The sequence below is a fragment of the Neopelma chrysocephalum genome, unplaced genomic scaffold, assembly GCF_003984885.1.
Source record: "Neopelma chrysocephalum unplaced genomic scaffold, ASM398488v2 Primary Assembly neopelma1_45, whole genome shotgun sequence".
Lineage (NCBI taxonomy): Eukaryota > Metazoa > Chordata > Aves > Passeriformes > Pipridae > Neopelma > Neopelma chrysocephalum.
In genome coordinates, this window is record NW_020897704.1 from 8,921,116 (window position 1) to 8,942,705 (window position 21,590).

Sequence of the window (21,590 nt, forward strand, 5' to 3'; positions counted from 1 at the left end):
TGAGATGTTTGTGCCTCTGTACTGGCACATAATTCAGGAAATAATCCTGCTATTTCCCATTATCTATATTCAGGATAGACGTGCGGGCTCAAGTCAATTCCTGTTTTATTTTTGTGGAAAGTGAGATACTGCAAGCAGTAAAGCCATAGAAGTGAAGGCACAGTCCATGCTGGTGTTGCAAACTCATCAGCAGTGTTGGCTGCTTCCCTCAGACCCCATGGTAAATCCTGTGTGACCCCATTGATTTACCAGTGATGCTTAAGTGCATACTTGGGCCCTTTGGGTTGAAGGTACCTGGTTTCATTTCCCCTTTATTACCTTGGAGTTGTCCAAATTAGATTTTAAGGCAGGTTTTTGAATGGATTAGTGTAATGAAATAACATGCTGCAGTCAGAGAGATGTGCTTTCTTCTGTCGCTCTGCTCCACCTGTCTAAACTTGAACCAAATTGCTCGGAAGGTACCCTGAGGATGAATGGAGAAAAAAAAATTCTGCTTGCACTTATATGCATTTAAATGCAGAGCAACTCCTTTAAAATATATGAAACTAAATTTAGATTTGCACTACTGCACCTGTGAACAGGTCTGGTCCTGTATGTTACAAATGGTATTTTCTTTGGAAGGAGAATGGTTTATGTTTTATAGTTTTAAGTGGCTTTTAACGAACAGTACAAGTTTTGGACACCTGATCTGACTGTTTTACCTGTCGCAACAACTTCTTCTCAGAAAACAAAGCAAAAGGATTGCAGAACGGTGAACTTCCTTATGCAGAAACTTGATAGCTGAATAAAAAGCCTGATTATTAGCACAGATTTTTTTATCACTAAATGACAAAATCCATCACAGCAGGATGTCATACATGCTAAGCTGAAAATGTGTTGTTTAAATAGAAGAAATATATAGGATGGGAGTTAAAGGAGAGTGGGGGATGCAGGAGTAATACTTCACACAGGTATTTGTTGCAAATAGAGAGAAAGTACATTTTAAGCTCAACAATACTATGAACTTTGTTAGCTTACAGGGGGGAATTACTTTTCCCGTTATTTGTTATGTAGAATGTTCTAACTGTAAAAAAAACAAAAAACACCAAAAAAACCCAAAAAAAACCCCAAAAACACCAAAGAAAGAGAAAGGAAAAAAAAAAAAGTCAAAAGTTAGCAATCCCTTCTCCGTGCCAGGCCTGTTATGGACTTTCAACATGAATGTTTATTTTGCTACTACCTCGAAACAGATATGCCTGGTTACTGAGCTGGCTCTGCTGACTCAGTCCTGGCTTAAAAGCTTCAGCTTTCCAATTGCAATGGCAAAGACTTGCTTTCAAATTTAAATACTGAAAGGCTGCCAATAATTTCATTAATCACTGGTAAAATTTTGCTGGGACCAAGGTTACCGGGGGTTTTATGTTAGAGTACTTTTGGATTTCACTTTTGCAGCTCTGTGAAGGAGTAGGCTTCCCTTCCTTGACAAAAGATCCCATCACAACGCTCATCATATTAAAAAAACCTGCTTTTGGCAGAAATGCAGAAAAATTCATGTATGTTTTCTCCTCATTCCTCGTTTCCTCCTACATTTTTTATCAATAGCTGTATCTACCTAGTGGATCTGCTACTGTGCTCTACAGAAGCATGATAAAAAATAACATCATTCACCCAAATGTGCCAGAAGCCGGTATTTGTGCACCAGAATAACTCTGTGAAACTGGGGATGTTTCCTGTCTCGCAGGACAAAACCTCAAATTCCTCCGTGATGAAGCAAGGTGACTGCATCCTGCACCCAACGAGAGTCTCTCCATGTTTCTTGCAGTGATGGTGACTTATTTTTAACTTCTTCCTGTTTTTCCAGGGGAGACAACTACTACAGTGGCACCGCTCATTCTGGGAGGGGTCAGCGATGGGCAGTGGCACTCAGTTCAGGTGCAGTACTACAATAAGGTAAGACTAATTGTGTTGGTGATAACTGTATTAGTTGTAAAGTAATAGAGGCATGGGTCATCTAGCCCTGAGTTGATGTATGCAGGTGACCTGAATTTTATTTATTTATCCAGGCATATTGGTACAGCTCTGCACGAATTATACTGGTCTTGCTCACTTTGCCTGAGACAAAAAGGCACTTTGAGGGCTTTTGACCTAGTAGGTCCTTTTCAGAAGTACTACCAGGGGAACCCTCAGGTACTTGGAACTATTTTAGTTTTGAGTTCTTTAAACCCTCACAAGTGTCAGTGTATCTAAAACAACTGCTTCACTGATTTGATCTTGTTAAAGAATTGTGCTATGCAGGAGCCTTCAGAGTAGTTAACTACAAACCACTTCTGTAGAATTTTCTGAAGCAAAGCGAAATTCTTCCCTGTAGCTGTCCTTTCTTCAGTAAAATGACAAGTTTAGCTTGCACTAGCTTCTCTGGTTTGGCAAATGTGGTTATATAATGGTTGACACCTTTCAGTTGTAAAGCACTGTCTTACTAAGTAATTTTTTTGTCTGCTATATAAAAAGATACACAATAGAAATGCAAAAAGTGTTGTTACACGCAGTCCATGGCACTCAGAGGTGGGCTCTAGGGTCTCTGTCCCACAGCTACACCTGTGGTCACTGTCAAGAGCAGGTTCAGTCTGACTGAACCGAAAGGATTGCAGGGTCTCTGTGCAAAGCAGCCATTCCATGATGAACCAGAAAACAGGCTTTTAGGTGTATGGTGTCACTATTTGCAGATAGATGTCAGAGCTCTTCGATAATCTTTAACAAAAATTAGAGGATTCGGTTAGTGACTGAGAAGTGTTGCTTTTAAGTTTGACATGATAGCATTATGGGGGATCACATAAGGAAATAGAGGAGCATTGTTGGCTGTTAAAAAGGAAACAGGATGCTGGTGTAGGAAGCTGAATGAAAGCTGAAGGATTAATATGATCAGCAAGTTCTTTATTTCCCAGCGCTGCATCCTTTCATCACAGTTTGTGTGGCAGTTTGAATGGGAGGATTAAAATTTTCTTTTGACTCCTACATAGGGTCTCCTAGCCTAAGGATATTTTATTGAGGAAATAAAAACCTTTTTTATTACTTTTTATTTTAAAACTTACTTTGTAAGTTTTGTGCTTTATATACTTAATATTCTTTGTACTCTCTTGAGCCCAAAGAAATAGAAGTGAAACTGGGTGTGTTGCCATGTGGACATTGGGAGGCTCTTCCTTACAGTCTGCAATATGCTATATTTCCTTGTCTGTGTATTTCTTAGTGGATCACTTTAGCAGAGTGAACGGCACTTGCTGAGGCAGTGGAGGGACACTCCAGCTTTCAGTCTCCTGGGCACAGCTGCAGAGACATCCACTGGAACAGCTTACTGAAGTGCCGCTGAGCAGATAAGGGACCTGAGCAGCCCCATGACACTCTTTAAAAGGCAAAGAGATCTGACACAAATGTTAAAAATAAACCCCTGCCTCATTTTCAGGGCTTGCTGTGGTTTAAACAGACTGGTAGGTGAGCCGTGTTAGCAGCTGGTGTTTTCTCATTGTAAACACGTGCTCCCTGTCACCATTTCCTTCTTCTGCCCCAGTTTTTCAAAGCAAAATGAGCCGGTCTCCACTGAATGGGAGGAAACTCAGGGCAGAGAGGGAGAGCAGAGGGAAACACCAGGAAACACCTCTGACTTAGCTGCCTTTGCCACTCACATGACATGAAAGTGATGAAAAGCAGGGTCACTGTGTGGAAAGCAGCACTGTGCCCTTTGCTGTCTGTGTGAGAGACTGAGGTCATCACCTTCCCCTTAGCAGTATTGATTCCAGAATGGTTAAATTTGGGCTGGAGAGGGGAGCTCACAATATTGAGTAAATGGCACAAGATATTCTAACCCGTATGTATTTAGCATGCTTTCAGGACTTCCCAGCATAGCTGAGAATTGCATCTGTTGCACCAGCTTTCCAGTAGTGAAAGAAGGAGTGGGTGCCGCAGGGCAGTGGCAGCTGGAGGCAGCTCTGCAGTCCTGCCCACCGGGCTGCCCCCGCACCCTGCCCCAGGGTTAAGCCTTCTCCTAGGCTGGTATTTGTTTGTAAAGCAGTTTCTTGGCTACTTCATGTTTTAACAAAGCTTGAAGTAAAGTTCTTGTGAGGAGGTTGAAAAGACAGAGGTAATTTGGGGATTTGAGTTGTGCCAAGATAAATGGGATGCTGTGTCTAAACTTGATGCAGCTGAGATGTTTGAATAACAGAGTACCAAAAACTCATGAGTTTGCTTAAATTATACACGCATATTATTTTGCAGGTACTGCATCCGTCTGCTCTTTCCAAAATCCTACCACAGTGTCAGATCATCATCATGTCACTACTCAGCCCCTTTGCTCTGCTCAGACACTGTGCAGCCTTCCTGAGCAGGCAGAGCTCCCCTGAGTTCTCTCCCTCCTCCCTGTCTCCAGCTCATGTTTGATCCCCACTTCCAGCCCCTTCTGGACTCTCCTCCCTCCTGTCTACCTGTCTCTCTCTGTCATGCTTTTGCAGCAGCATCCCATCCCTGGCAGTGGGGCCACAGGCGCTACCTCCACCAGTATCCCTGTGGGGCTCCTTGCGCCTTCTTCCATTCTGCTGTTTGCCTGGGGAGCTTCTGGTCTTTGCTCCTTTGTAGACATCTCTTCCCGATATGTCCATGGGAAATGCATAATCATCATCCCACATACCCATAGAGATCCATTTTATTCATTTGTCTGTCTAGCACAAAAAAGCCCTTAAGGAGTTATTTATTCCTGTGTTTTCTTACCCCTCAGTTATGGTGAGTTTCATCTCTCTCTGTCTGCCTTTTGCTCCATCAGCAGGTTTTCTTTATTTAATAAATATGATTACCTTTGTCTATCCATTCATCAGTCCCTTCTTGTGTCACTTCTGTGCTTATTTTGCACAGCGAAAGCCATACAGACTTTTTGAACTTTTATTATTATTCACAGTCCTACAGCTGAGTGCTGCCAGGCTGCTTCTCCTGCTACTGGGGTTATTGCAGCTGTGCCTGTCCTCTTCCTACCCGCCACTGTGTCCTTGGGCAGTGACAGGTTTCTTCGAGGTGGACCCTTTCCTCCTGCCTTAGAAAGTGAGACGTGTGGTAGTGCGGGTTGAAATAAAAGGCAATTCAAAAATTTCCTGTTGTGCTCACAGCAAGCGTTTGGGATCAGGTACTCCCTTAGCTTCATCCTTCTTTCTTAGTTCCTTTATTTGTAAAGCTTCTTTAAAGTATCTTATTTAAAACTAAGCTAGAAACCCTTCCGTTTATTTTCTTCTTTCTGCATTTGTATAGCATCTAGCAAGGGGAAAAAAAAAGGGTTCCATCTTCTTTGGAGCTTTCAGATAATGTAATTCACCTATGGAGTATTAGATTTCATCACAGCCCAGGTTAATTTTTCATCTTTAGTTTTTGAGGAGAATGGCTAACAAGCTTTGATACATAATCTAAATCACTTCAGACCAAACCAAATTTTCGTAGATGATTTTTCACAGCTCTGAAAGCTATTCCTGCAACCTGAGTTGATCATGGTCAGATATGAGCAATGATTGAGTGTATTTGGCACCTGCAGCTCCATGGACAATATTTGCCTGACCATCTAGGGGTGCATGACTTGGATGCAGGGGGCAGCTCTGGTGGGAAACTTTAGCAGCAGCTGTTTTCTTAATGCACACAGTTCTACAGCATCCGGGTGATGTGCGAAGTCACCCTGCGCAAATTCAGTTTGGTAATAACCATAATGAAACAAGAACTAAGTATAGAAGTGACTCCTGTAAATTATTTTCTGTACTCAGCTCAGAAGCGATGTGCTTGGTAATGTTTATCTTTAGTGTTGTTGAAAAATTTTTGTTTAGAATTAATGCATATCACAAAGGTCCCCTGTTGCTCAGGGACAACCATTGTAACCTCATCAGTAAAAGGTGACTCCAGAGCCAGCTTTGGTTCACTGTGTTTGCGAAGAGGCATCAAACCACTTTGCTGTCAGCTCAAGTATTTGATGCATTCTTACAAATCCTGGTATGTGCCAGCACTGTAAAACATTGCAGTAAGGAAACGAATTCTGGCAGAGGAGGCAGGAAAGCAATGTCGTTTCATTTACTGTGTAGTGATGGCAATGGATGCTCCCTACATTGGAGGGACACACTTGGTTTCAGTGGAAGTGCCTAAGGGAAGCACATGGAACTTGTACTAAGTATTGGCTCTGTATTGAATTTCTGGAAGGGAAAGCACCAGGAGGGAAGAATTGGAAGTTACAAGTGAACTAGGAGTGTTTTATAATCATTCTCTAATTCATAGAATCATAGAATCAACCGGGTTGGAAAAGACTTCCAAGATCATCAAGTCCAACCCTTGATCCAACACTGCCAAGGTTACTAGACCATGGCACTAAGTGCCACATCCAGTCTCATCTTAAAAACCTCCAGGGACAGTGAATCCACCACCTCCCTGGGCAGCCCATTCCAATGTCTGAGTACTCTGTCTGTAAAAAATTTCTTCCTAATATCCAAACTAAACTTCACCTGGCAGAGCTTAAGACCATGCCCTCTTGTCCTACTGCTGGTTGCCTGGGAGAAGAGATCGACCCCCACCTGGCTACAGCCTCCTTTCAGGTAGTTGTAGAGAGTGATGAGGTCTCCCCTGAGCCTCCTCTTTTCCAAGCTAAACAACTCGAGCTCCCTCAGCTTCTCCTCATAGGACTTCAGTTATATATTAGAAGTCTGTCAGCTTCCCAGTAGCAAAGTATCAGTTTACCTGTTACTTGCTATTAGATATGTTTGCTGTCAGCATGGGGAAGACAGGGAGGAAAGCATTCACTGACTCTGATAGCTCAAACGCATTACTTTCTGGGATCCTGATCTTGCAACCATTAAAATCAATGGGAGGTATTGAATTAAAGATGACCTGCGTGTGACCTGCTTTCTGAAGAGGTATACATATATTGATAAGAAATTTAGGGGAAATGGGATTTTAAAAATTATTTTGGAAGGAAACATGAGGGAAGGGCAAGATTTCAGCCTGACAAATAAAACTGATAAAAAGTAGTAGAAACAACCTGCGGCTTGTTCACAAGGTAGCTGACGTGATAACAATGTGAGTTGCCCTATTTGCCTCATAAATGTACTACCTTTCCACACAACGAGAATATAGTCAGCCTCTGATGGAGTTTGATCCTCATCCTTTGGCTCTCCTGAGCCTGCCAGCATGAGTGATGGTAGGTTTAGCCATACTTGTTTGAAATAGGAGCAAAACCATGTTTGATGGTAATGACGCTCAGTATCAATGATATCACATGAATTATTTGTTATTCATTGCACATACAGGGTCATGTGTGATTGTAGGCAGCGCTTGGGACAGAAGACTTTACTGAGCCCAGTAGTGAGTAATGTTTTTAATTAAGTGAAAACTTCAAGCCATTCTCCCAAACTTCTGATAGAAATGCAATTTTGTTCAGAATTTGAGATATACCATCAAACTTATGTTAATGTTTTACCTGACTCATTACCTCAGGGTAGAATCATCATTTGGCACAACATAAAAATGTTTTGCGTATGGACATGTTCCTTTAATTATAGAGGGCATGTACATGTATATTTATGTGCTTCTTATCTTATGTGTTACTTATACATATATGACATCAAAGTTGCTTAAGGATGTTACTGTTCTGTAGGCAGAAGGTCCTTCTGCGTCTGCTTAAGGGAGCATAGGATAATTTTACCTCAATGGCAGAAAACCTGAGAAGAGCAGAGAGAAACAAGCTGTCACTGAGTGTCTGATGTGCAGTGCAGTAATTCTGGGGGTTAGAATGAACAAAGCCTTGAATGACTCACAAAATGACTCACAAAAGTAACAACTGTAAGACCAGGCAGTATGTGTGCGTGGGAACATCTTCCATGGTCAAGAGGTATAAAATGATGGGTGCCTTGGAGAGTATCTCCACTGTACTGTTCTCTTGAGCCTGCAGTCTCCTAGCATGAGATATTCAGGACAAATATTACTCTTTTTCCATAACTGGGATGAGGTTTCTTCTCATATCTGGTAATCAATAGTAAACTGCTGTTCTTTCACTCCTTCCTTGCACGTCTTCAGACTGAAGAGCGCCATGGTTGTTGTTTCAGATACTTGACTGTCTTAGGAGTAGCCCAGTCTTTCAGAGTGGTTCCATCCCTGTGCACTTCCCACCCAGCAGAACCCAGACCTGCATTTAGCCTGAAGACAACTGCTGCAGAAAACAGGCAAATTCTTCTGTTAGAGATAAACTTGAAAGAAATGAGGGCTGCTTAGGGTTGATCTTTGGTGTGTTGTGAATTCAAAGCACGGGAGGTGCATTGCTCTCAATTAGACTCACTTATGCATTCAAAAATCTCCTGCCTGTGGTGAGTGGTGGTTTCTCTTGAGTTAACTGGCCTTCATCTGGGGCAAGCTGTGGCTTGAGTATCACTGAAGACTGAGCTAATACTGTAGAGATTTAGCTCTCAGCCCACTCATGCACTAGAATTTACTAGTACCTTCCCTTCCCAAGGAGTTTTATCCCTCATCCACTGGCTGAAACCTGTTTCCAGGTGCCAAAACACCCTCTATTTCAGTGCCAAGTCCCGCACTGTAATTTATTTTCCATACCTCAGGTGCCTGCTGCAGCTCTCCCCTTGTGCTTGCTCCGCCGGCGGGTGAGTGGGCGGAAAGGCGGCTTTCTCCCTCACCTGTGGGTTCCTCGGCCAAAACTGATCCTGAAGGGTTATTTGCCCATGCCCATACAGCTGTGCTATGGTGCCAGCAGACCTTATTTTTTGAAGTCTGCATCCACAAATCCTCCATACTGTGGATCACTAGTAGTGCTCACAGAGTGGTTGTTGATGCCAGGGGTAGCAATATGTCTCAGCAAAAACAATGAACTCCATATCTGGGAGACCTCAGTGAGCCCCATTTGCTCATGTGATCTGAATGGTGGCTCTCTAGCACTGTTGGACAGAGCTTGTGTGCCTTGCTGTGCTCCAGACAGAGCTACGGGCAGCTGAGGATCTTGAGGATGATGTGGGTTTGGGACTACTGTAAGCTCAAGTGGGATGAAGCTGTTTGCAACAGAGGAACAGATCCCATCTGCACTTGGGACTCGAGATGAAAGGTAAGGAAGGGCAGGGTCCTGGAGGAAAAGTCAGGAAGAAAAAAGCAACCCCAGGCCAGGTCAGGGCTTCACTTGATGCTGTTCCTGTAGCTAGTCAGGCAATATAGTGGTCAGAAAGAGGAATGTCATATGGAAGCTCTGTGAATATAAATGTCCAAAGAGGCATAAATTGAGAGTATACCTGAAGATAGTATCTGTCAATGCTCTTACTGTTAAAATAAAACAAAAAACATCTGCAGGTCTGTTCTGAACCACCCACCTTCACTCCATGCACACTCTTCATCTCCATGTGCAATTTTTGTCATGCCCAAGTGTACTGTTTTGGCTGGGGTAGAGTGGATTTCTTCACAGTAGCTAGTATGGGCTATGTTTTGGATTTGTGCTGAAAGTAGTGTTGATAAGACAGCAATGTTTTCATTACTGCTGAGAAGTGCTTGCATGGCCTGGCCTTTTCTGCTCCTCAGGCTGCAAGCATAAGCTCTTGGGTTCAGTCTTGTACAACCTCTGCATTTTCTCATACTCTTACGTGCATTATGACTGCCACTTGTTAGCAGAATTACCTTTAAGATTATGTTTATAGCAAATCTCTAACGTTCATCACTGCCTTTTTTTTACTAGAGCCTCTGTTTTGATTCTGGGAGCTTGTGTCACACAATTGCCTTACAGTGACCAGAGCCAGAGCATGGCTGAAAGACTTGAGGAGGCATACGCAAAACTTCCCTTTTAAAAACTCAGATCCACTCCTGTTCTCCCACCCAAGACCCAGCTGGGACCATATTTCATACAGCCACAAGTCACCAGGGTAGTGACAGATACCCCTAAAAAATTAGGGTGAACTGGTGCAATTTTGTGCAACTGGAAGCTTGGTGGCCACTTGCGATCCCTTGCCATGGGCAGGCAGGATGTGCCCTTCAATCCAAGGGCACAAGCACAAATGGCACAGGCAGTCGCAGGCAGTGGGAGTGGTGCTGGTCCGTGTTGGAGAGGTTAATGTAGCACTTTTGTTTTGAATAGGGTGGGATGAGCACAGCAACCTCTGATGGTCTGCTGCAGAGACAAGCACAAACGCTGCTGGCTACAGCACACGTGCCCCTGTACCAGGTGCCTATGGAGCTGACAGATACGTTATCTCATTTCCTTCTGAAAACACAGACCCTCTCTGATGATGGCAAGTTCATCTGTTATGGAAATATATTCTGTATTCAGGACTGACAATTGATTTTGCCACTTGGCCTTGGAAAAAAAAGGCAGATATCAACGTTGTAGTGAAACTCAGATTGTGACAACTGTGCCAAAAGACACGCGTGACACTGGTAATTGCTTTCTTTCCTATAAAGGGAACTAATTCTTGTTAGAAGTTCTGGGTTCTCACCACCCTGTTCCCCCAGGACCAACAGGCAAACGGGAGCATCATGCAGTGGGCTCAGCACAGGCTTCCTTGTACCACCCTATCCCTGTGCTGCCCCTCGAGTGGAAAGCTCCCCTTCCAGTACAAACACCTTGTTTGCTCAGCTCTTGGTCTCCCTGCTGAGCCTGCCAAGGAAGCTGCCAGTGCTGTGGGTGATTTATGAGGCAGGCACATGCCTGTAGCTGAATAGGGATTGCCAGCTCCTTGGAGAAGCGCCACATAGCTGCCACCAGCTAGGCATAACTTCTAGTCATTGGACACAGGGTGAAAGACAAAGACACTGCCCTCAGTATCCAGGACACCACCCAGTATCGTTTACTTCTTAATCTGAACAGTCAGGAAAAGTGGTTGGCAATTAGATTCTTAGATGGGTATTAGGTATTACCCCTTTTGCTGGGGAGCACCTCTCACACTAGAGCAGGGTTGCCCCAGCTGAGTACTGAGTTTTGTAACTTGGTTGTAAAAGACAGACCCCAACAGAAGTCAAATAACTGGAAATGCAATTAGTAATAAAGGCTGGGTATGACTTGTGCAAATGTCTATCACTGGTGACATCTGAGCAGATGTAATTGTGATCTCAGGGAGAATTTATGAAGTTAATCCTCATGGTGGCTTCCAGACTAATTTGTTAAGGGATTGAGGGAGATTTTCTAAATAAACAATGCACTTGTTGAAGATTATGGTAATGCCACTGTTGATCAGATGTGGGCCCTGCCAGAGTTTGGATTTTGCTGGCTCAGATTGACTTGCTGTGTTTACAGCATCTGTGATCAACACAGACCTGCTCCAGCATTGCTTGGCATTGTGTGATAAAGAAAAATGCAGGAGGGTAATTGCAATTGTCAAGCAAACACTGGGGGTGGGGAGGTACTGGAAATACTGGAGACGTCATTCAATTAGGAGCAACCTACTTCTCTGAGCATATTTTTCCAGGAAGAAATAGAATTTTGTGGCATTTCCAAACCTAAACTCATAATATTTCTAAAAAATGCCAATATAGCTTTTAAAGGCTCTCTCAAATGTGTAAGGCAGAAAGCGTGTTACAATTTAGTGCTTCCTCTTAAAACAAACCACGTATTCTAAATCTATTAAGATTTAGCAATATTTCTTCAAATTTTATCATTTCTGTATCACCTATTTCATTGTGAATATTTAATATTTAATAGTGGAATGTACTGCAGGGGTCTAGAGGCCAGTGGTGTTACAGGTTGTGGATAGTGCTAACTTCCAACAGAGCACAGGTGGTAGACTTCACCAGATCGTCAATTTGTGCTGGATGCCTTTCCTTCTATGGCAGTTTCATGAGATCAAAAGTTCTGCCATAGCTTAAGCATAGGAAAGGTTGCAGGACACCAGAACCACAGGGAACATAACCACAGTCAGTTCATTAGGTCTAGTTTTGAGGACTTAGCTATACTTATCTGTGTAAGTGCAGGACCTCTTCTTCACAAAGAAAGTTACCAGGGTCTCCTCAGTTATACAAGGAAGAAAAGCAATTCAAGGGAAAAAGTCACTTTCTTTGTTAGCCACAACCAAAATTTTAAGCAGCATCCTGAGAGACAGGCATGTTTAATTTACTTTTCAACTCAAAATGTCAAGGAATTTTGACTGAATTTTGACTTGGATTACCAAGATGGTTAGCCAGAAGGAGGTTATGGTAGTTTTTTCACAACTTTCTTACAAGAACAGAAATTACTGTATCAGCAGAGTATTGTGCTTTTTTGGTGGGCAGGCTTGTATACTGGTGAAGCATGTGGTAGGTAGTGCTGGAGGCACATGTGCGAGATGAGGGTATGAGGAATTTGTAGCTATGCATTTGTATTACTTATCTATACTGTGTATTTTTGGTGCTAGTGGGCATGGCCATTAAAAAAACCTAGCAATTAAAATTACAAGCAGCTAGAGGAAAGGAAAGAAATTAGATTTTTCATTGCTGAATGCATATGAGCATTTTACATTTAAAGTTCAAAATGTTTTTCTAGTCAAACACATAAAATATGTTCCTTGTGTCTGAATGCAAAAGATGTAATTTCCCACATGTTCAGAACTCAATTTTTAAAATGCCATGAGAAAAGGTAATCTCAGAAAAAATAGTTCAGTTTATGAGTAATTTCCTGGCTTTCTGGCTGATGATTCAGAGACTCACATCCTTGCTGAGGTCAAATTCATCCTCTTCCACCCAAATCCAGAGGATCATCAATGAAAATCCTAATCTAGGTAAGACCATAGATTGACTATATAGAAACTGAAGTTTGACAGATTCTGATAAGATACAATATATAATTATAATATATATAATATGCAATATCATTAATAGTGAAGGTGTATCATCTTCATGATAATATGCCCACAGTTCTGATAGTCTTGCTGTTCCTTGAAATCTTTAAATCAAGTCAGTATTTCCCTTTCTAAAGGAAAATTTTTGCTTGGATGCAAGTCATGTTATTACGCAGGGCTCACTAGGTGATGTTCTGTGGTTATATAAAGCAAAAGACTGATTAGATGAGAACATAAGTCACTTCCATCCAGAAAACGTGGCAGAATCCTCCTCACCTCGAACTCCCACCTGTAATATTGAAGTTGGGAAGCCTAGAGCTTAGAGCAGGAGAATGAATGTTGCTGCACATTTGCCCTGTTCGTAGACTCTTCCATGGCATATACCACTCCCTCAGTGGGACTTTGGTCTGGCCTGTGACGATCATTTACATTCCTAACATCTCCCGAAAAGCACTGAAGGACTGCCTGGCTAATATTTACTTTTTCTTGGTCTTGAATGTGGTTGCAGAGCCCTTGCAGGTGTTAGTGGGTGTACGGGGGTGGGAGGTGGGCAGCTGATCTGCCCTTGCAGAACAGGCACACGTGAGCCTGGACTTTAAAAGCCCCTCCCTGCAATTCTACCGATATTTATTCATGTGGATTTCAATTAGTAATAATTGGTTTCGTTGTTTTTTGTTTGGTTATTTTTTTTTCCTGGTACAGGGTAAGTGCAAAGTGATTGATATCTGGGAAAGGAAATCAGGATTTGGCTGTGGAGCGACATTCCATTGTCTTGACACGAAATAACAAATAACTCTACTCTAAATCTGTGTCTCGGGAAATTAAAGTGTAAAGCAGTGAAAGTCATTTGGAGGTCATTGAGATGTAAAGTGTGACCTGCTCCCCAGGCCTGAGTAGCTCAGCTCTCAGTGACAGCTTTGAGAAATCTCTCAGGCGACTGGGGAAGAGAGGGCAAGCTCGTACCCAGTGCCTGGCTCTTTCTCTCCACCGCCTGCTTTTGGAAGTGTTGTTCTCACAGAGTTTGCAAACACCACCTGAAAACACTAGTTGTTGTGGTGGTGATTTTATATGCAAACACAAACAGTAACTTTTCAGAAACCACCCACAGGGTTTTCACTCTGCCAGTGACAGTAGGGACCATGTCTTGTCAAAACCAGCCTGAGCCCCTACTCTTTTAGGAGCCTCATCTTTGGCAAGGCTGCTCAGTACTTACTCCTCTCACTCCTAGGTTTTAAAAGGCTTAACTTGTGTACCTGTTTACAGCAATTACTGCCACTCTACATCTGTGCCCACCCCACACCTGAACTGAGTGTCAGCTGTGTGGCTTTCCTCCAGGTGTGGGGCTCTCAGGTCATCCTGGGGAACCTGGCACCCAGTGGTGCTCCTTGAGCCCATGTTTGCTCAAGCCATCTGACACCTCTGCACTGAAAAAATCTGCAGATTTAATGGCATCTCCCAAAATGGTGATTTTCAGCTCTTTCTGAAGGCTGAGGAGGTGCAAGGGACCTCCATGAGATTGGCAGACTCTGAATGACCCTTGGCTCACCTTAAGGCCATGAGGGACAGTGCTTGAAGGCTACACTGTGCAGCCCAGCCTGGCAAGGGCTTCTGCAAAGCCAGTGGAGTCATTGAAATGGCACCTCAGGTATTTGGCGCAAGTTCTTTGAAGTGCGCTCTTATCTCCATTTAATCATGCAGTAAATCTACAGTAGCTTGCTGATTTCCAGTAACTTTTCAGGTATTATGCATCTGTCTGTGCAGTGAGAGGAAGCAGCACTTTGCAATCACCTGGTCATGCAAGGCTCCATGTACCAGGAGACCCTTGCATAGATCCAGCCATGGAGTCAGGGGAGAGCCCATGGAAAAGTGTGGGATTCCTGGATTTTATAGACTGAAATATGACTCTATTATCTACACTAAGCAGTTTGCTTGGCAATCTGTCACCAGGGGTGCGTCCAGGAAGGAGTTAGTTGCTGTGCATAAGTGTCATGGTGTGCTATATCTAGGTATTTCTTGGACTCTGAGAGCAACAACACTCACATCCTGGATGCAAAATTATTTTGTAAAATGTACAAGATTTATATAAAGCCAAAGATATTTGAGAATGGTACTTTGGAAGGTAGGTAGATAGGGACAAATGGCAAAGAGAGAAGGGTTTGCTGAAGAGAGGACAGCATGTGAAGGAGAACAAGGATGTTCTTCCAGCATCCTTCTCATGCTCTTCTTTCCCAGTTCTCCAAGGATGCTGGAAGAACATCCTTGTTGGTGGAAGGGAAGGAAGCAGCAAAATAAGCTGAAAAAGGGTTCACAGGGCGGGAGAGGTCAGGGAGAAGGCACACATCAGCCATAGGGGCAGATCAGAAGGGAGGAGAGAACTGCAGAGCGTGGACAAGGGCACTCTAACCATGGTTAGTGGTGTCTCCCACAGGGAAAGCTGAATGTTTTCTTGAGGAGTGGGCATGGTATCTTTACAGGCAAAACAGGTCCTTCTTGTTGTGTCACTGATTCAGCATCAAAGAGCTGAGAAGCATCTGGGAATACACATTTGAGGATAAAATTTCAATTTGCGGACAGGGAAAACTCTTCCCGTCAGCACTACAGCAGCCCTTGACAAAAGTAGTCAAATCAAAGCATATACCCTTTGTAGTAGCTAGATGATGTTTGTGAAGATACTGGTCACAGTGTGGAGGCAAGGAGCACATCTGGACACTCTGTCTGTGTGACAGTGGCTTTTCACAGCCTCACTGCCATTGACCACATGTTGAGACAGGAGGGCTGCTCCTCATCTGTGCCCTAGCACTGAACAAGCAGCAGCAATTCAGGCCAGTGCCATTCACTGGTGCCAGATCTCATAGCTGTGCCTAAAGCCTCCTGCTTTGAATATCAAAGTTTAGTCTCTGGATGCAGCCCTGAAGGAGATAACAAATGAGGCCAGTAAAACTCGCTTGACTTTGTGGCCCAGCCTGGATCCTGACGATTGGTGTTGCAGGGCGTTTCTCTAGGAAAAGGAACTGGTCTGGTGGCTTTTCAGGATTTGCATTTTTGATTCACTGATGGGAAGCTTTCTTTTGGGTTTTCCTTTTCACTGTCACAGGTTCTCATGTTTCTGTACAGACTTGAGCCAAGTTTGTATAAAGAAATGCCATTAAAATATTCAGTGAATAAAGGGGATACAAGCATCAAAGAAGTAAAGGGGTTTATGTGAAATGATTTGTCCTGCCTTTCCCTGGTGACTAATAGGCATGTGTAAAAGATTCGCTGTTCTTCACACCGCCTATTTTAAAGGTGCTCTGGCAATCTGTAGGAGAAAACTCTAAAAAACAAGGATTAACATTAGTGGTTTGTCTAATCTGGCATAATTTGGAGTTTCCCGATTGATCAGAGTGGTCTGCGAGTCCACTCTAAGCTTCTCCGGCATTTCCTGGTCTCTCCCCCGGGATTGCAAGCACGGTGCTTCCCCTGTTTATTTTTTTCCTGTTTATTTATTTATTTTCCTTGCGGGGGGGGGCCGGGCTCAGGCAGCTTGCCCAGGGAGACCGCCGCCGCCGTGGGCCCTTAATGAGCTTTTTGACCACTGAAGCAGCAGAGCATCGCCTGGGAATCGGAGGGGGTTTCTCCCTTCGCCGCGTCAGATCGCAGGGCAGGGGCCGGCGGGTTAACGAAGGAGCCGGGGCGGCTGGCGGGCTGCCTAATGAGCGCCGGGGAACCGGGCAGGGGGGACTCCGGCGGCGGACGGAGCCCCGGCAACAGCCTCCAGCGGGACCCGATGCCAGTTGCTCCATTTTTTCCCCATTATTACTGTAGCTGGAAGCGTTAGAAAACGAAGAGCCCCAAAGGGTATGATTATGAGGCATTTTCCACCCAGCACTTTTGGGGGTGGCGGGTTCTGGAACCGGCACATTAACAATGCAGAGGAGAGCTTTTTTGGTATTAAAAAAATAACTAGGAAACAGATTCTTTTTAACCTTTAACCACTCCAAACAGCCAATAAATCATTAGCTACTGATTAACAAAAACAGAAGGGTAACTTATTGTCTGGTAAGCAAACTCTTGGAATCAGTGAAAGGCTGGCACTGGCTTCAGGATTGCTTTTCTTCTTACACATTTGCACTTATTAAAAAGACAAACAAGCCAAGCTCTGCATATTAAGCTATGCCATGCAAAGCATTTTGCTAAAACACTAACTTTCTAAAATGGATAGATTTTTAATGTGTTTGCTGAGCTAAGCAAATGCATTATTTACACTCTTCAGCATCCTGTCTGTCCCCCAAAACCAGGTCTCCTCGTGCCAAGCATAACGAGGTAGGTTGTGTCTCATCTGCAAGCGTTCCCAGTTTGTGTTCTCTAGGTCTTGGCCATACTTACAGTCTGCTGCTGAATCGTCTCCTCAGCTCCTTCAAAAGACTTAATGGGGTGACTAAAGCAGGCGGAAGACCTCCTAGCCGAGATCTGGGCTGGAGAGCACAGCTTTCAATTCAGTTTGAGTTCAGGAAATATCCATGATGTTGGAACACTCTCTCCCATGGCCAACCAAAACCACTCTCCCTCTTTCTATCTGTGAGAAAAGTCAAGTGGCAATTTTTTATCTACGATTGGAAGCTGGAAAAAAGTGTTCTGGTAGAAGAAAAGTTTGTGAGACTTTTGGAAAAGACTGTTATCTTGTGGATTAAATGATAGAAGGGTGAGATCCAGGAATCTGAGTGTCAGCACTGCTGCTGATTGACTAAACAAACATTTGCATTTTGCAGTATTACTATTACATGTACAGTATCTAATCTAGTTTAATTCAAAATAAGTCTACCAAAGATTGGACTATTTGCTTAAACCTCTCCAACAATTTTGCATCCTGACTTTTGGAAACAGTAGAATATATAATGTAAAAGTACAACAGTTAAGTATTTAAGACAAGCTTTCCATTGTCTGTTAATCTATATGTCTGTCCATTCACTGTGCATCATTAGACCATCTGTGTCTTTAATAAGTAACTGTGTAGGCTCTCACAGTTTAAATATTTACTTTAACATAATAGAGAATCCACATAAAACTGAGGTACATGAGAATATCCATGTCCAATGTTTTAAGTGGAATGGGAGTGGATTTTTGTAGTAGATTTGCAAACTATAAACAGATGTGTTTTGATGACCTTCTCTCCTTTATCTGGTCTCCATTTATAAAGCACAAGTTCACAGATTAAGCTTCTCAGGGTTTTTCATGCGCCTGAGAAAATCTGCACGTGTTTCTTGCTGTTGAAGTTGTGGCGAGAAGTCCAAACATTGCTATGTACTTGGTTTTCATGAAAATCAGAATTGGCATTGCTGGTGAAATAGCTCCACAGTGGCATTCTCTCACTGCAACCTGAGAAAGTCACTACAGGTGGCCAAAGGGAGTTCCATGTCCCTTTGTAGCTTGAGGAGGTCACTGCTGAGGACAGCAGATGAGTCACACTGTTATCTCTGCTATGGTCAGAATGGGACCTGCACTTTTCAAAAGACATCCTGGAAGACTGTCATTCCTGTAGTTGCAGTCTGCCTGTGACTCTGTCTGGGCAAGGATGAATGTCATGGGTTAGACATGAGATTGGAGATTGTCACTCATAGATCAGAACCACTGATCTCCTTCATGAAAGTTCAGTGAGGCAAAGTTAAGATTTGCCTTTTTAGGTACTTTTTTGCCAATTTTAGGTACTAATTGCCATAATTTCAGGAACATGATTGTGCTTCATCTTGTTTCACAGATAGAGAAAAAAGTAGGTGGCTTCTGCTCTCACATGTGGATCCTGAGACAGGGCTGCTTCTTTCTCTTCTCCAAGTGACTCTGTATGTGATTATAACAAGAAAACACAGGAGTCGGTATAACAAACAAAATGAATTTCAATATGGTGTGCACAGAATGATTGAGGAATCACTACCTGATGGTGATAAAACACTGCAACACTCAGGGCTGCTTTTTATTCCTTTTCTTTTGAGTCCAGGAATAATCCACTTCTTTCATAGTTTGTTTAAGGGAGACCAAGTTCTCCCTCTGGCACTGCTTGGTACCTCATCTTGCTACTCAGTTTTACAGCATGTGGTCTTTGAAGTTTGAATCCCAACCTCTTTCTGGACAAGCACTAACTGAAAAGGCAGCCTTTAGCGTTAGGTAGCAAAAGATAAATTTTCAGCCCCATGAACAGGAACTCAGTTACATGACTTGCATTACCATTAATGGGGGTCATGCTGGTAAATTCCTGTACACCACATTGCACATTTACTCATGAGTGCAGAATTGGCACAGCTAATGAAACTTGCCTTTCGTCTAGTGTGGTGTTTCAGGAGATGAGTCTGACAGGCAGAAAGGACTGCTAAGTACCCAGATGAAAGTCTGGCTTTTAACTCCTTGAACATATTTCCAGAAAATAATAGTGTGAACTAATGCTGGTTAGTGTTAGCTGTTCCTACTGTTAGGGATCAGTCTTGCTCCAATAGGACTTCTTCGAGGCAGAGATCGTGCCTGAAATGTAAATCTGTGTGCTGTCACTTAGTTCTGGTAATTCACCTTCTTGTGCATTTTCCAAGTAGTGCTTGCTGTTACTTATTTTCTTTCAAACATAGGCCAGTCCTCTGCTAAGACCAGCTTCTATAATCATAAACAAATTAAGTTATTTTTTATAATTTTCATCCCTGCTACTTTTCTAAAGATGATCCCTCCTATGGATGAGCATCACCTGATGATTTCCAGCCTACATTACTCATGGGCATCTCATATCCCTTTGTTTTTTTACTATGTCCATTGTAGTGATAGCATCTTCTCATATCCAAACCCCTTACTTAACCTGTACTTTACTAGACTAAACACGCCAAGTCTGTTTTGCCTGTTTGATAAGGTAAGCTTTGCATTGCTCTGGCTGCTATTTTGTGCACTTGGTGTAGCTGGAAGGTTTTTTAATAAATGAAATCGGAATTGCCCACAATATTCTATCCTACTCAGTGTCATGAAATTTCCCTAATATGCATCTCTGCAACAACCCAGTGTTGCATTTTAATCTCACCATGATTCCTAATTGTTTTGTAATCAACTAGTAGGGGCTTTTTTCTTATTTTACACCATTTAGTGCTGATTGTCTCTCAGTCTGCAAGAGGAATTCTTGTCATTAGATCCCAAGTTTCATGTTGTGGGATTAATTCTCTTTCTTGCATGCAACTGTTCAAAGTCATTCTTTTTTTTTTTAATGCATGATGCTCTAAATATTCTTTGCATCACCAGCAACCTATATTTAGTATTAATCAAAATATTAAATGAAGAAAATCCATTTAATGATTCAATTCTGAAGGAGCTCCTAATTTAGGCTTCCTCTGTTCCACTCTTTTATTTATTTCACATTATTTCAGTTATAAAGTATTCCCTATGCCAGCTCTTGAGAAGATGAGTAGTGTAGTACTTGCCACATATTTTGAGTCCTTGTCTCATTAAATCACTCAGAAAATATCTCTTTCTTTTCCCAACATATTATTCCATTTTGGTAAAAAGCCTGTTCCATCAAATGAGCCTTTTAATGTGGTCAGAAAATCAGTATGTGTTTGAACTAAGTATGGCCTGAACTGCCAATACATTTCTTTCTGTTCACTGAAATATTCCCTTTCTTCTTCATCACCTTATGATTCTGTGTGGTCACCAGAGCTGAAGAGATCTGCACTGCAATGAACAGTCAACATCTAGAGAAACACTTTGCAGTTTCTATGTTAAATAAAAGTAGAAAAAAAAAATCAATTTTCCACTGCAGCTAGTGACTGTGAAGGAGCAGCTGCAAACTGCTGAGTCTCATCAGGTTGCAATCGTTATTAACATTGGGCAGATCCCCCCTGCTGCGAGAATAAATACCCCGCCTTTGTCAAGGCTCCCATGTAAGAAACAATAGATTATTTCAGTGAAGCACAAGAACATAAATGTTAATCGAATCATTCCTTTGAATGAATAGAAGTAGCACCCAGAATGTAAACATTTTAATTTTGGAAGGGAAGGTCTGTCTGCCTGTCGGTTGGTTAATTTTCTATGTACTTTTTCATTTACTTTGAAAAGTTGATCACTAACATTGCCATCATTGCATACAATAACATTTTCAGCACTGCAAATACATATGCTTCCTGACTTTCCAAGCTAGGCAGTGGCAAAGTCCAGGGAGTATCGGAAAAAATAAAATCAGTTTTAATATCACTCAAGAGAGGTCAAAACCTTTTACTGAATAACTGCCAAACTATGTGATCACATTAGTTCTTGTAGAGGAAATGGAACATACTTTCCAACTGGAATCGACACCAGGAAACATATTTTAAAAATGTTTTTATACATTGGGATAATTACCCTTAAAAATAAATCTGTCTCTCTTTACAGATGATGAAAGTGTTTTTAAGTATTTTAACAAATTTGTGTGTGTATAAGCGAAACAAAAAGAAGTGATTTATCCCCTTACTGCTTCCTTCCTTGCTGTACAAATGCGGAATTTCAGAACGCAGTTGAGCAATACACGTTTTAAAGCGAGCATACAGGAAACTACAGTGTGATGCCCAGACATCTTCATTTTCATATGGTTACAACTATTGTTGATCAACACATCATAAAAATATGTTTTGGCTTTCAGTTGTCTGTGTGTCTGGTCAGATCCTGCAGACTTCGCTCCTGTGGGGTATCCCTTTGCCCACAGAGGAACAGCAGCAAAGCCAGTTGAGTTCAGCTCGTTGCTTCTCTTGTACCCATAATGTCCTCAGAGATCCTGCGCCAGTGGTAGATGAGGACTCCTTAGCTCTATATGAACACTGAACTTGGAAAAGGTTTTCTTATAGA

The 21,590-nt window shown here is 42.5% G+C and overlaps 1 protein-coding gene across 5 annotated transcripts in view; it reads left to right on the forward strand.

Moving 5' to 3' along the window:
* Window positions 1-21,590, forward strand: part of CELSR1 (cadherin EGF LAG seven-pass G-type receptor 1) — a 168,392-nt gene that overhangs the window by 95,539 nt on the left and 51,263 nt on the right. For all 5 annotated transcript variants that reach the window (XM_027679276.1, XM_027679273.1, XM_027679272.1 and 2 more), the window contains exon 5: window positions 1,841-1,929. In XM_027679276.1, coding sequence (XP_027535077.1) covers window positions 1,841-1,929 — 89 coding nt within the window. The remainder of the gene's footprint in view (window positions 1-1,840; window positions 1,930-21,590) is intronic.